At 39.9% G+C, this 12,340-nt stretch overlaps 1 protein-coding gene across 5 annotated transcripts in view; it reads left to right on the top strand.

The window, feature by feature from the left end:
• The first annotated feature begins 1,267 nt into the window (after positions 1-1,267).
• Positions 1,268-12,340, top strand: part of Nme8 (NME/NM23 family member 8) — a 79,102-nt gene continuing 68,029 nt past the window's right edge. The window contains exons 1-8 of one of the 5 annotated variants that reach the window (XR_004115203.1): positions 1,268-1,426; positions 2,046-2,087; positions 2,165-2,222; positions 2,394-2,500; positions 4,351-4,422; positions 6,859-6,975; positions 7,568-7,634; positions 8,780-8,853. Coding sequence is in view for 4 of the 5 variants with exons in the window: in XM_031359036.1 (XP_031214896.1) it covers positions 2,055-2,087; positions 2,165-2,222; positions 2,394-2,500; positions 4,351-4,422; positions 6,859-6,975; positions 7,568-7,634; positions 8,780-8,853 (528 nt within the window). In the remaining variant the exon portion in view is untranslated. The remainder of the gene's footprint in view (positions 1,427-2,045; positions 2,088-2,164; positions 2,223-2,393; positions 2,501-4,350; positions 4,423-6,858; positions 6,976-7,567; positions 7,635-8,779; positions 8,854-12,340) is intronic. The other 4 variants (XM_031359036.1, XM_031359035.1, XM_031359034.1 and 1 more) reach the window with 4 other exon arrangements.

Below are 12,340 nucleotides of genomic sequence, written 5' to 3'. Positions count from 1 at the left end.
CTGCTTTTGATTTGTTTCTTTAGAGTAAATATGTTTGATTGCACCATTTTCTGTGTCCGTGTTCAGATGCGGCAGGTCTCAGAACAGCTTCTCTGACCCTTTACTTAGTACATGCTGCAACTCCAAAGGAAAACTATATTCCCGTAAATACACACAATTAAATTTTACTCTAACCATCTTTTGACTTGCTTGGCACATGGGATGGGGGGAAAAAGTATCGAGAGAATAAGTGCATACATAAATAACACAGTTTTCTACAGAAGTAGGCCAGGCTTCAGTAATGTATGAATTGAATATACAAAAATGTCATTGTTCACAGAATCCTCTTTCTTCTTCCTTCTTATTTAGTGTTTTGGTTCAGTACCTTTAGATATCATTAGCAGTACGTAGCAATGCACACACATTGGTGGAGTGTTTAGTGATGTGGGGATACTATGTTTTCGTCACTGTTCTCCTGTTGCTGATAATATTGGAATAAGCAATGCTGGGATACACACTCCTTTGACGGTACACACTCTCTGGACTGGATCCTGGTCCAAAGGAAGCCTCATTGGTAGGGAAACTGCAGACTTGAGATAAAGTCTACACAATAATTGACTTCTGGAATAATGGATCTTGTTCTCCATGATGACTGTGTTATGCCTAGAAAATCCTTTATGTTGGAACTAAAGAAAGGGCTATGGGAACCCTGAATACCATTTTGGCAACATATTTGTAAGTCTAAATATTTAAGTAGTTAAAATGACAGTTCTGTGAGTCCAGTGCCTCGGTGGGAACAGGAGGAAGGAGCCGATGAGGTTGAGACCATCAGAGTAGATTAGCAAAGGCGGAGAGCCAGGAAGGAAGGAAGGAAGGAAGGAAGGAAGGAAGGAAGGAAGGAAGGAAGGAAGGAAGGAAGGAAGGAAGGATAGAAGGAAGGAAGGACTTTCTGCTCCGATTTGAGGGGTTTATGTGCTTTCTGTAAAGCGTGGCTGATCACACAGGATTAAAGCCTAGCAGAGACTCCAGGACCGCTCCTGGGAATTCCCAGGAACTTGAAATGCTGAGGTGCGCTTGGGTATGTTGACAGGGGCGTGGCTGCGACCCTGTACAGGCTCAGAGATTGCAACTCAGTAGGAGGCAGCAGAGGGAAGGATCTTGAGGAAGTAGAAACTTTCTTTCCAGAGCCATGCAGCCGGAGTGGGGGAAGATTTTTACGCGCCAACTGCTCTTGCTTGGGCTGTGAGCAGGATCCTCGAGCCTCCATCACGGGCAGGGAAGGGCAGGCCGGGCCTCGAGGGCTGAACGTTGGCGTCCTCGCCCTTCATCTTCCAGGGGGTGATGCCAGGCATCCCTCATCCCCTCCTTTGACTGCTGGGACCTGCTGGGGAAGAAGGCACAGCAGAATCCCTGCCACCTTCAGCCCAGGCCTGACCCAGCGGTCCAGGTACTGAATTTCAGGAGTTCATACTATCAAGGGTCGTTTACCCCTGCAAGGAAGTCCATTTAAATTGTCTTTAAAGATCCTAGTCTAACAGAGAGGGCCCATTTCGCTATGGTGTATAGCAACTTTGTTGGGAAGCAGTTTTAGGAGCTGTTCCTTTCTTTCACCTTAATGTCCTCCACTATGCATCCTTGATAGTATCACCCCTGGAATATTTCTGTTGTGCTCCAGAGAACAGTAGTGATTTTCTCCTAAAAACCCAATAATTTTGGAATGAGCATATTTAAAAGGCATGTTTACCATCAATTAACATGTTCAGCTAAAGGTGTAGGAAAGCACAACACTATTTGCACACACACACACACACACACACACACACACACACACACAGTATAACTTCAAACAAAAGCCTGCAACATTCTGGCATTGCTTTGGTTTATTGAAAGCATCCCTGCCCAGCATGCAGTAGTCTGCCTGTGACATTGACTCTCTCTAGAGGCTAGTCTGAGTAGGACAACGTTTTCTAAAGGGAATTGGACAGTACTTCAAGACTCCGTTTGGGTATACAAAGAGAACATTGCTTAAATTCCATGTTTTGTATTTCTTTTCCTATTCCACACAGAAGTGACAAATGGCGAGCAAAAAGCGTGAAGTCCAGCTACAGGTGGGTCTGTCCTGCCAGCAGGTCTCCTTCTGGTGCAGTGACACTTGCTGCCTCTTACCATGTTTTGCTTTTTGCAGTCAGTCGTCAATAATCAGAACTTGTGGGATGAGATGATGCTGAACAAAGGCTTAACAGGTACTGGGGTTCTCTGCTGCCTGTGTTTGGGTTTGTTTCCAAACCTTGCAGAATCCAACTCCCTGTTTCCAAGCTGCCTTCCTGTCTTCCTCCCTGGAGTCCCTCACCTGGGATGGTGACAGCTTCCAGATTCTTTGACTCTGTCTTTTGATAAATGTCACTGTTTTCCAGTGATTGATGTTTACCAAGCCTGGTGTGGACCCTGCAAAGCCGTGCAACCTTTATTCAGAAAACTAAAAAATGAACTGAATGAAGATGAGATCCTTCATTTCGTCGTTGTAAGCTTTTCGTTTTTGTTCAGTGTGTTTGCTGTGTTTCAAAGATCTCCCTCTACTTCAAGCATTTTCTTAGCTTAAGGAACCTGCCAATGTTCACTCTAAACAATGTTTGCTTGGCAGTTTTAACTATATTCTTAGTTCTACTAGATTTGAGAATTAGTATGATTTTCATCTCTTTCCCATGATGCTGAGATAACTCATCATGACCGAAAACCTCAGAAATATATAATAATGGACATAAATCTGTTGATGTTGCCACATGGCATGGTCAATATGTGTCCATGAGTTAAGATTATGGGGCACTGCTTCCTGGGTGTCATGGAGTAGATCCCTGGGCACCCATCTATGCACAAATATTTCAAAGTAAGTAATTTCTTTTTCAGCTGTTAGTTATCAATAGTGGCAAAAGATTAAATATCACAGTGTAATTCACTTGATTCAGTTATACTGATTATTTAATCCATATTCACTTATAATATATAGTTCAATCTATATCCAGTTAACAATCAGTTAGAGTCTTACTGTCCAGTATGGCTTTATGCACAAACAGAACACTTGAGAACTATCTAGACCAAATATAGAAATGCATTTGCAATTTTAATTAATTCAAATTTGAAAATTGAGGACTGTTGAGCTAGTTCAGTGGGTAAAGGCACTTGCTGGCAGGCATGATGATGTAAGTTTGCTCCCTGGGATTCAAATGATGGAATCAGAGATAGATTCTCTCTTTTTCTCTGTCTGTCTGTTTGTCTATGTGTCTGTGGGTCTTTCTGTCTCTCTCCCTCCTTTCTCGGTCTCTTACATACACAAATTTTAAAAATTATAAAACTGATGTTACTAAATTAAATTATTGTGAATCTACTTTTTATTTGAGTTCAATTATTGATTAATAATTATTTACTTAATATTAATTAAGATATGCTTTAAATATTAAAATTTTATAAAATAACATTTTTTAGATTTAGTTTACCGTGATCCATATTGAACAGATAGAGAATGCGTTTGTACTAGATGGATACATATCTGAGTGAGCTAGCTGTAAACTGCAGAAACAAATAACTGGTATGTGCACTTTTACTCTAGGTCTCTAAACTACGTAGTCCAAGAGGCAGACACCTCTACACGTGGCCTTTCCTGTCTCTTAAGAGACCCTTGCACAGTTTGCTTCCTGACCTCACCTACCAACTAGCCCTCTCCTTCTGCAGAAATATTCTCTAACTCTTTTCTTTATATTCTTAAGTTGTGTGCATGTGTTAGTCTGAATATATGTGTATCTCTGTGTGCATGTATGTTTCCCTGTGTGTCTATGTCTGTCTGTCTGTCTGTCTGTCTGTCTGTCTGTCTGTCTGTCTGTGTGTTCCAAAAGGACAGAGGTATTGGAAACCCTGGAGCTGAAGTTACATGTAATTGGAAAATCATTGCTTTCCTAATGAAGCAAGTGAGACAACCCCACCCCTGCCTATAGTAGAGTACTGAGAGAGACATTCTGTCCTGGGTGATAGACAGTGACTTGTCAGGAGGGAGCAACAGATGTTCTTTGGATCAAGAACACGTGGGCTGGAATGGAGGAGTGATGACAAGACCACACAGTGAGGAAGGAAGGTAGAAACAGGTGAGTTTGACTAAGGAGAGCACTTTTGTAAAGGAGAGCACTGAAAAGTACAGTTGGTTCCAAATAGCACAGGGCTTGAGCTGCTAATGCATGCTGTTTGATTTGTCATACAACTATCACAAACCCAGAAAAGTTGCAGTCCCCAGAAAAGTTGTGCTTCTGTGGCGTCTGAACATAGCATACGGAATAGTGTGGACATTGCTTTCTCATTGTATAAAATGTTTACAATATCCTTCAGGCTGAAGCTGACAACATTGTGACTCTGCAGCCATTTAGAGATAAATGTGAGCCTGTGTTTCTCTTTAGTCTCGTAAGTATAGCATTCATCATCTCATTATCTGATCCAATGTGAAGGAGCAGGTAGCACTGACAATTACCACGGAGCTGTTTGCTGGTGGTAGTAATTGCACAGTGTTTGCCTTATCTCTATTTTTCTAATAATAAATTTAATAATTCACCTCCTGGGAGCTTGTTAAGACTATCACACATCAAGCTGATTAGAAAAAAAGATAAATAAGACTGTATTTACCAGCATGAGGGGCTGTTTACAGAGGAGCTGCAGGAGAGAATTGGCTCTAAGTATTCATGGGTTTGTACAAAGGTGTCTATCTAGTCACTCTTTCTCATGCATTTTGCATCCATCTGCATGTTCACAAATGTTCAGAAACAGTGTAGAGAGTTCATTCCTGGAGCTGGTGTCATTGGTTTCTACCTGGGCTTGTGAATTCTTCAGGCACCCCACTCTGCCCTGGCTTGTGAATTCTTCAGACTTCCCACTCTGCCCTGGCTTGTGAATTCTTCAGGCTCCCCACTCTGCCTTGGCTTGAGAATTCTTCAGGCTCCCCACTCTGCCTTGGCTTGTGAATTCTTCAGACTCCCCACTCTGTCCTGGCTTGTGAATTCTTCAGACTCCCCACTCTGCCCTGGCTTGTGAATTCTTTATTCTCCTTTCCATCAAAGATCTTTCCTTCTAATATACGTCCATCTGTTAAGCCCTGTGTTCACGCCTCAGATAGCTTTCTCTGAACCTACCACCCTGATGACCACTTAATGGAAGAATAATGTTCACTAACCACAAAGCTTCCCTGCAGCTGATTGCTCATTTACATAAACATTTACATACCAACCTCTTTTTATTAGTCAGCTTTTCCAGCTGACAAAAACTTCATTCTAAAGCGTCAGTAGGAGTAGCTCTTTTCACAAAAATTATCAGCTTGGTATAGAACTTAGGCCTACAACTGAATTGAAGACAGAATCTTCTCTTGCTTTGTGTAGTCCTTCCCAGAAAGTAGAAAAATAACCTCCACAACTTAACTGGTAGGCTAGAGGCTCAGCTCAGCAGTTAACATCAATCACTGCAGTGTTTCACAACCCCCTGTAAATCCAGCCCCAGGCTGACTGCATGTATGTGTACATATGCATGGACACACACACACACACACACACACACACACACACACACACTAAAATAAATCTTAAAAAAAAAAAAAGAACGGTAATCATTGACACAGTATGCATTCCGGTGAAATGATGGAGGGGAGCCTTCGCCTGGACTTCTCCGAGTGTGGAGACCATATATTCTAGGTTCAGAGCCAGTTTCCCAGAGTGTTTCCTCACTTGCTCTGTCTCCTTGAGGCCCTTCGCCCTGGCAGTCTGTTACCTTTCTGCATAGTATATTTTCTTTTTTTTCCATTTCCCCTTCTTGTTCTCTTATTAATCTTCCATATTTTAAAGTAAGAAACATTTCCTGATATACCTCAGCTGATCTCCCTGATTAGACACAGTCTTGTAGAGATTCTGAGTATTCTAAGCCTCTCTTAACTGTTAATTCTTAACTGGAGTTGCGATGCCATGCATCTCTGTAATTTTATGGGTCTTTAGATTTTTTTTATTCGTTATTTAATAGGGTTAGATATGAGGCTTCTCATTCCATGCTGTCAGGCCTGGTCTGTCTCCATAAACTGATGTTTCGTGAATACAAGGTGAAAGACAGGCATTAAGGATGTGGCATTCACCTTAGTTTTCACTGTCAGCCTGAGATAACATAGTCATCTACCAGGAGAGTCTTAATTGAGGAATTACCTAAATCAGATTGACTGTGGAAATAATATGTGAGTGCTTGTTTGATTAATAATTGATGCAGAAGGGTGCAGGCCCCTGTTGGTGGCACCATCCTTAGGCATGTGTCCTGGGATTTTTAAGAAAGCTTGAGGGCAAGCCAGCTAGCAGTGTTCTGCTACGGGTTCTACTTCAAGTTCCTGCCCTGATTTCTCTGTGATGGATTGTGATAGAGAAGTATAGTCCAGATAAACCCTTTTCTCTCAGAATTGCCTTTGATCGGTGTATTTTATCACAACCAACAGAAAAGAAACCAGAACATCATTAGAGCAAATTAAAGGTCCCGTCTAGAACCCCTCACATGTAAAGCAAGGATGAATGAGGCAGGCACTCCTGATTGGTGGTAACATGTAGGGTGGTAATGTGCTGAAGGTGATGGGGTACAGCCAAAGCTGGGGTGCATGGAGATGGAGACACATCCATGACTTATATAGATGACAAAGTGTGGAACTCTAATTGCTGGGATTAGAGTTCTCAACTTTCATACCAACACTACTTTCAAATGGCTGATTGTAGTAGCTGTAAAAGCTGGTTGGGAGATGGGAGCAAGGAGAGGCCACTTAGTTTGGAGTGATGGTAATTATTGACTTACTATGAAAGTGAACTTTCTTTATACTTTCTCTTGTAGAATGGTAAAATTGTTTCCAAGATTCAGGGTGCAAATGCACCACTTATCAATAGAAAAGTCACTGCCTTGATAGAAGAAGAGAGGAAAGTTGTAGCCGGTGAAATCGCTCGTCCTCAGGTAATATTCTTGACGAATGACTATTAAAATGTTTTAAATGCATCATATTTTATATTTCCATAGCTATATGAATTAGGCCACTTTTTGTCACTGTGATAAAATACCCAACATAGTCAGCTGTTAAAGAAGAGTGTGTTTTGGCTACTGGTGGCATTCCATGGTCTTTCTTTCCTGTTGTTTTAGGGCTGAAGCAAGCTAGCACGCCATGTCAGGCAGTTTGTAGTAGACCAAGTTGCTTAACTCTTGGGGGCCAAGAAGTGAAAAAGAAAGAGGAGAGGACGAGATCCTTCAAGGACCTGTCCTAAATGAACTATGTTGTTCCAGCTAGGCTTCACTTGAACATTCCCCACAACTGCCCAGTAACATCACAGACTGAGGCTTCAGCTTCTGACACAAGAGTCTTCACTTCTTATGAAGTATAGCACTATATAGCTAGCAAGGTGCTGGATGCATGGTGACAATATAAAACAAAGTGGTCTTTGTGTTTTACACTCTATTCCCCTGCCTTTTGTTGACTAGAAACAGAATTTCTAGGCACTCTTCCTATTACACTAAAGTAGCTGTTTTATTTACTTTAATTTCTCTTTCACAGTATGCTGAAATTCCACTAGGAGATCTAAGCGATGAAGAATATGGGGAAGCACAGTATGAAAGTGCTGGTGAGTTACAATGTAACAGAGTCAAGCTATTGTTTCTGCACATGCTCCTTCACCACACTACCATAGCCACAAAGAGGTGCTTTATCAGTGTTAGTCAGTACAGGGCTGTTCCAATTAACAATGGCTCATACATTTCAAGACCTTATTTTGGTTTCTCTTGCCTCATCTTCTACTTAAAGACCCATCATAGCTTACCCAGGAACATGTGCTCCTTTCTCTTGCAACTGATCTGGGCAGCCAGTTTCTAGTTCATTTTTTACCTCTTAATTTGTGAAAATAATTTCCCCTTCGAATTTAGTAGCTTTTACTTACATCCCAGTTGAAAATTCCATGCCTTTACTGGATTCTCAATGTGTTTGTGCGTGTATCTGTTCTACTGTGTGTACATATTCATATGCTAGTGTTATACTTATGAACGCATACACACTCTTGAGTGTATATGTTTATTTCCTGAGGGGCAGTAAAGGAAGAGAGTTACTTATACCCTGTGATCTGATGTGACAGTTAGTGTTAACTGTCATTTTGACAGAATGTAGAATCACCCAGGGCTGTGGGAGGATTCCGTTGGTCAGGTTATCTGAGATAGGAAGATCACTTGTAGGTAATGCCACTCCCAGGTTGGACCATGAAATGCATAAAAGGGGAACAACAGCTGAGCAGCAGTGTCCGTTCCTCACCCTCTGCCTCTCAACTGTGGTGTGATATGACCACATGCCACCTCATCTTCCCCACCATGGCAGCTAGTTTGCTTGATCTGAAGACAGAACAAACCCTTCCTGCTGAAAGTTGCTTCTGTTAAGGTGTTTTATCATAGTAACAGGAGAGGCAACTAAGACACAAGAAATCTGTGGTAAGAGAGCACTTCTTATATGGTAGCTCTGTTGGTTCATCATTTGTATTTACACAGTGCATAGCTAAAGCTTCAGTCATTGTTAATATTGAATGGTAGGAACCATGGGTGGAATTCTAATGTGTGAGAATTATTTCAAAACTACATGCCTACACACACACACACACACATATATTCTCTTTAAAAACACAGACATTATCAATTCATATTTCTATTGCCAGACTTTTCATTACCCTGTATCTGAACCATAATAATCATAATCATAATCATAATAATTTTTTGGATTTTCTCTTAGTGGAAGTTTATAATATGGCAATTATCAAACCTGATGCTGTACTCAGGAGAAAACATATAGAAGTTAAGGAAAAAGTAAGTAATACTTATCAAAAGTTGTTTTAATTAGTTACAAAGTAATAGATTAAGATAGAACTGAATTGCTACTCCTAGCTCTCACTAAAGGAGTTTGATTATTCTGTCTTACAAAGATTCTATTTACTCCTGTACCTTCCTTGAATTAATTGTTTAACTACCGTAACCCTACAGAAACTGTCAAGATTTTAGATGTTATGTGGAGTTGTTATAAGTGTTCTTTTTGTTTAGCTATTAGTGATAAAATGTTGCTGTAAACACACATTAGCTTGCTTGGCCTTGTATGCTGTACTTTTCAATTCATGATAGTTTAAAAATTTATTCAGTGCTTTCTTTTAGACCCAACACACACTCATACACACACACAGAGAAAGAGAGAGAAAGAGAGCAAGTTTATAATATGCATTATATAGAGATAATTATGAGATATAATTAGTGACTACTGCCTTTTCCTCAGTATCTCTATTTGGTATCTTAAAGAGTACATTGTAATGATACTGTTTCTCGTGTTTGGTTGGGCTTTATTTCTATGTATTTTCTTTTCGTAATTATATAATAAGGTATTGCAGAGTTTTGTGGATCCCACCAGCAGATCATTAAGACAAGGAGACTTTTATATAGTTTAACATTTTAGGCTGCTCACTGGGGCAGACTCTCAGCTAGCTTATCTAGATTTATCTTAGGGTTTCTACCATGTCACTAGCTCTTTACCTCTTTTATCTACTCTGGTCTCCATTCCTGTCTGCATCTGCTTCAAAGATCTGTGTCTTCTTGCCTCACCTGTGTCATTTTCTCTGCCTAGAAGTTCGGCTCCCCTACTTCCTGCCCAAGCTCTTGCCTGTCAGCTCCTTATTACAACCATTCAGAAATGAAATAATCTCTGCTACATCTCTAAAGTGCCTTAGGAAAGTGAGGGAGAACAAGTATTTACAAAACAGAGAACCTGGTGATGGGCCATAGAAACAAGACCAAAATCCTGACAGCACTTAGCTCTTTGTCAGTACAAAATTAACAATTGAAAATATAGAGACAAACTTTCATACAAAGTGAAGAAAAATTATTCCAACATCTCCCCCTTTTAGCCCAAGAAATATCTTTATCTCTAACATCACTAAACTATATACAATAAGAACAATTATGAGAAATATCAGGAAAGAATTATATTCATAATGTAAATGAGCTGTATGTATACATATATCTTAAGCAAGGGTTAAATTTCTATCAATACATAAAAATCCATGCCAATGTAAAATATTTCTGACTGTCGCTTTCTAGTCTAAAAGTAATTGCAATAATCCATCCTTCTTTTTCCTATCAAGGGGATACAATAATCAATCCTCTTAGCCTCCCTTCTTGTTCTTTTATCACCCTAGATAGGAGAAAAAGAAGGATAGAGGGGACATAGATACAGAGAGAAAGAAATCCTTGAATCTAACCTTTTACTTTGTCCCTGACTAAGACCAATAACAACTTGTAAGCAACCCCCCTAAATGACAGCAAATATCCATAGCCCATTGTCATTGTACAACCAAAACCAACCCACCATACCACTCAAGAATGGGCACATCATGCTTCTTAAATTGATTCTTGCTGTCTTGGGTAGGAAGGCATCTTTTGGGGATCCTAAGAAAATTAGGACACTGGCCAAATCCTGGGAGAGCTGGCTGTTTCACTCATTGTCTAGGTTCTGTGAGATCATCTGGGACTAGGAAAATTCAAGGCTTAGCTGATGTCCTGGCTGAAGCAGTCTATGAGGCTGGACCACCTGGGGCTAGCAACTTTGAAGATGTCCTGGATGCAATTTTGAGGAAACAGCAATTGAGGCAGTCTGTGAGGCTGGGTCACCTTGGCTACTTGTTTTGTCTTCATTGGTGTCTGATCCATTTCTTCTGTGATCACACAAAGGTTTGAAAGTAATATCTTAAGGATATTTTTATATTAACACATGTATGGAATGTGCAGTGTGCACAAATCAGCTAATGATGATTTTCTGCTCTATGTCTGAGAGGGTGAAAGGCATCTGTCAGTCTCTATAAGCCTGCTAGGACTGAATAACCAACGTGTAATATAAATCTCTATCCATGCTGTATGAAAGGATGGTGTGCAATTATAAGTCATGAGGACCAGATAACCAAAAAAGACTTGTTGGCTATTCCCGAAGCGTTCATGTCTCAACCAGCTTCTGAGCTGTTCCCATGTAAGGGATTCATCATTTGTGTCACTGTCCTGTTGTTCTTCTGGATCTCTTCTTCCATATCATCAGCCAAGATTTTCAGGATTCCTTCCATGGTCAAATCTAATCTTAATTTACTTTGAAGGAATTCATATCTTTTTGCTTCCTGTCCAAACAAAACGTGTCCTCTTCCCAACACATTTCATGACTTCCATTCTGAGATAAACACATCCTTAAAGTCTAAAGGATGATTTAATTCTGCAATGAATTTCTGTAAATCTAGTTCATATCCCAGATAATTAATAAAATCTCCCTGTATTTTTTCAAGAGCAATCTGTAATAACCAGCAGGGCAAAGTTTTCTGTACTTTGTCAAACATTTTTTTGAAGGTATCTGCATCTGAATAGGCCAGTAAGATATCATCCATATAGTGATAAATTATAGATTAAGAAAACTGTTTTAAAATTGTTTCTAACAGCTGTTGTAGAAAATATTGACAAAAGATGGGACTGTTTAACATTCCTGAAGATCCTACGTTAGTATCTCTTAACTTGTTTTTCATGGTAAATTTTACACAGTTAAAGAAAATCTTTACCTTATTTCTGAAGGAATATTGAGAAAAAGCAGTACTTAAATTAATCACTATAATATGTCAGAGGTAACAAAGAACTTAAGGGAATTCCAGGTTGTAAGAAACCCATAGGCCAAATTACTTTATTGGTTGCTCTCAGATCTGTCAGCACCTCAACTTTCCAGATTTCTTTTCAGTGACAAATATAAGAAAACTCCAAAGGCTGGTAGACTCTTCTACATAATGAGCCTACAGCTTCTCTTCAACCAGCTATTCTTGAGCCTGTAACATTTAAGGAATATACCCAAACAAGCTTGTTAAATAACCATTTTAATGGTAGAGTAATTTGTACTCTATCAGCAGTGGCCCTCCATATAGATTTGGAGAGCCAACTTCTGCTGTGGACAGCCTGGATGATCTGTAACTGGTTTTGATAACATTATTCTAGACCCTCATCAAGATCATTTCCTATTGTATGGCTTGTCACTGAAGTTGGAGGAATGCTAATATGCATTTCCCACTGTTGCACTAGATCTGTCCTCTATACATTCATGGCTGTATCTACCACATACAGTCTTTTTTGTTTGTTTGTCTTTGTTTTTGCTTGTTTGTTTTTTATTAGATATTTTCTTTATTTACATGTAAATTTCTCCTTTCTCAGTTTCCCTCCAAAATACAAAGAAACAAACAAAAACAACAAAAACAAACACCTGTTGCCTCCCCCCTCCCCATGCCTGCCACCC

This window comes from Mastomys coucha, unplaced genomic scaffold (genome assembly GCF_008632895.1).
Source record: "Mastomys coucha isolate ucsf_1 unplaced genomic scaffold, UCSF_Mcou_1 pScaffold7, whole genome shotgun sequence".
NCBI classification, from domain to species: Eukaryota; Metazoa; Chordata; class Mammalia; order Rodentia; family Muridae; genus Mastomys; species Mastomys coucha.
This window is presented reverse-complemented; position numbering and strand designations above follow the sequence as displayed.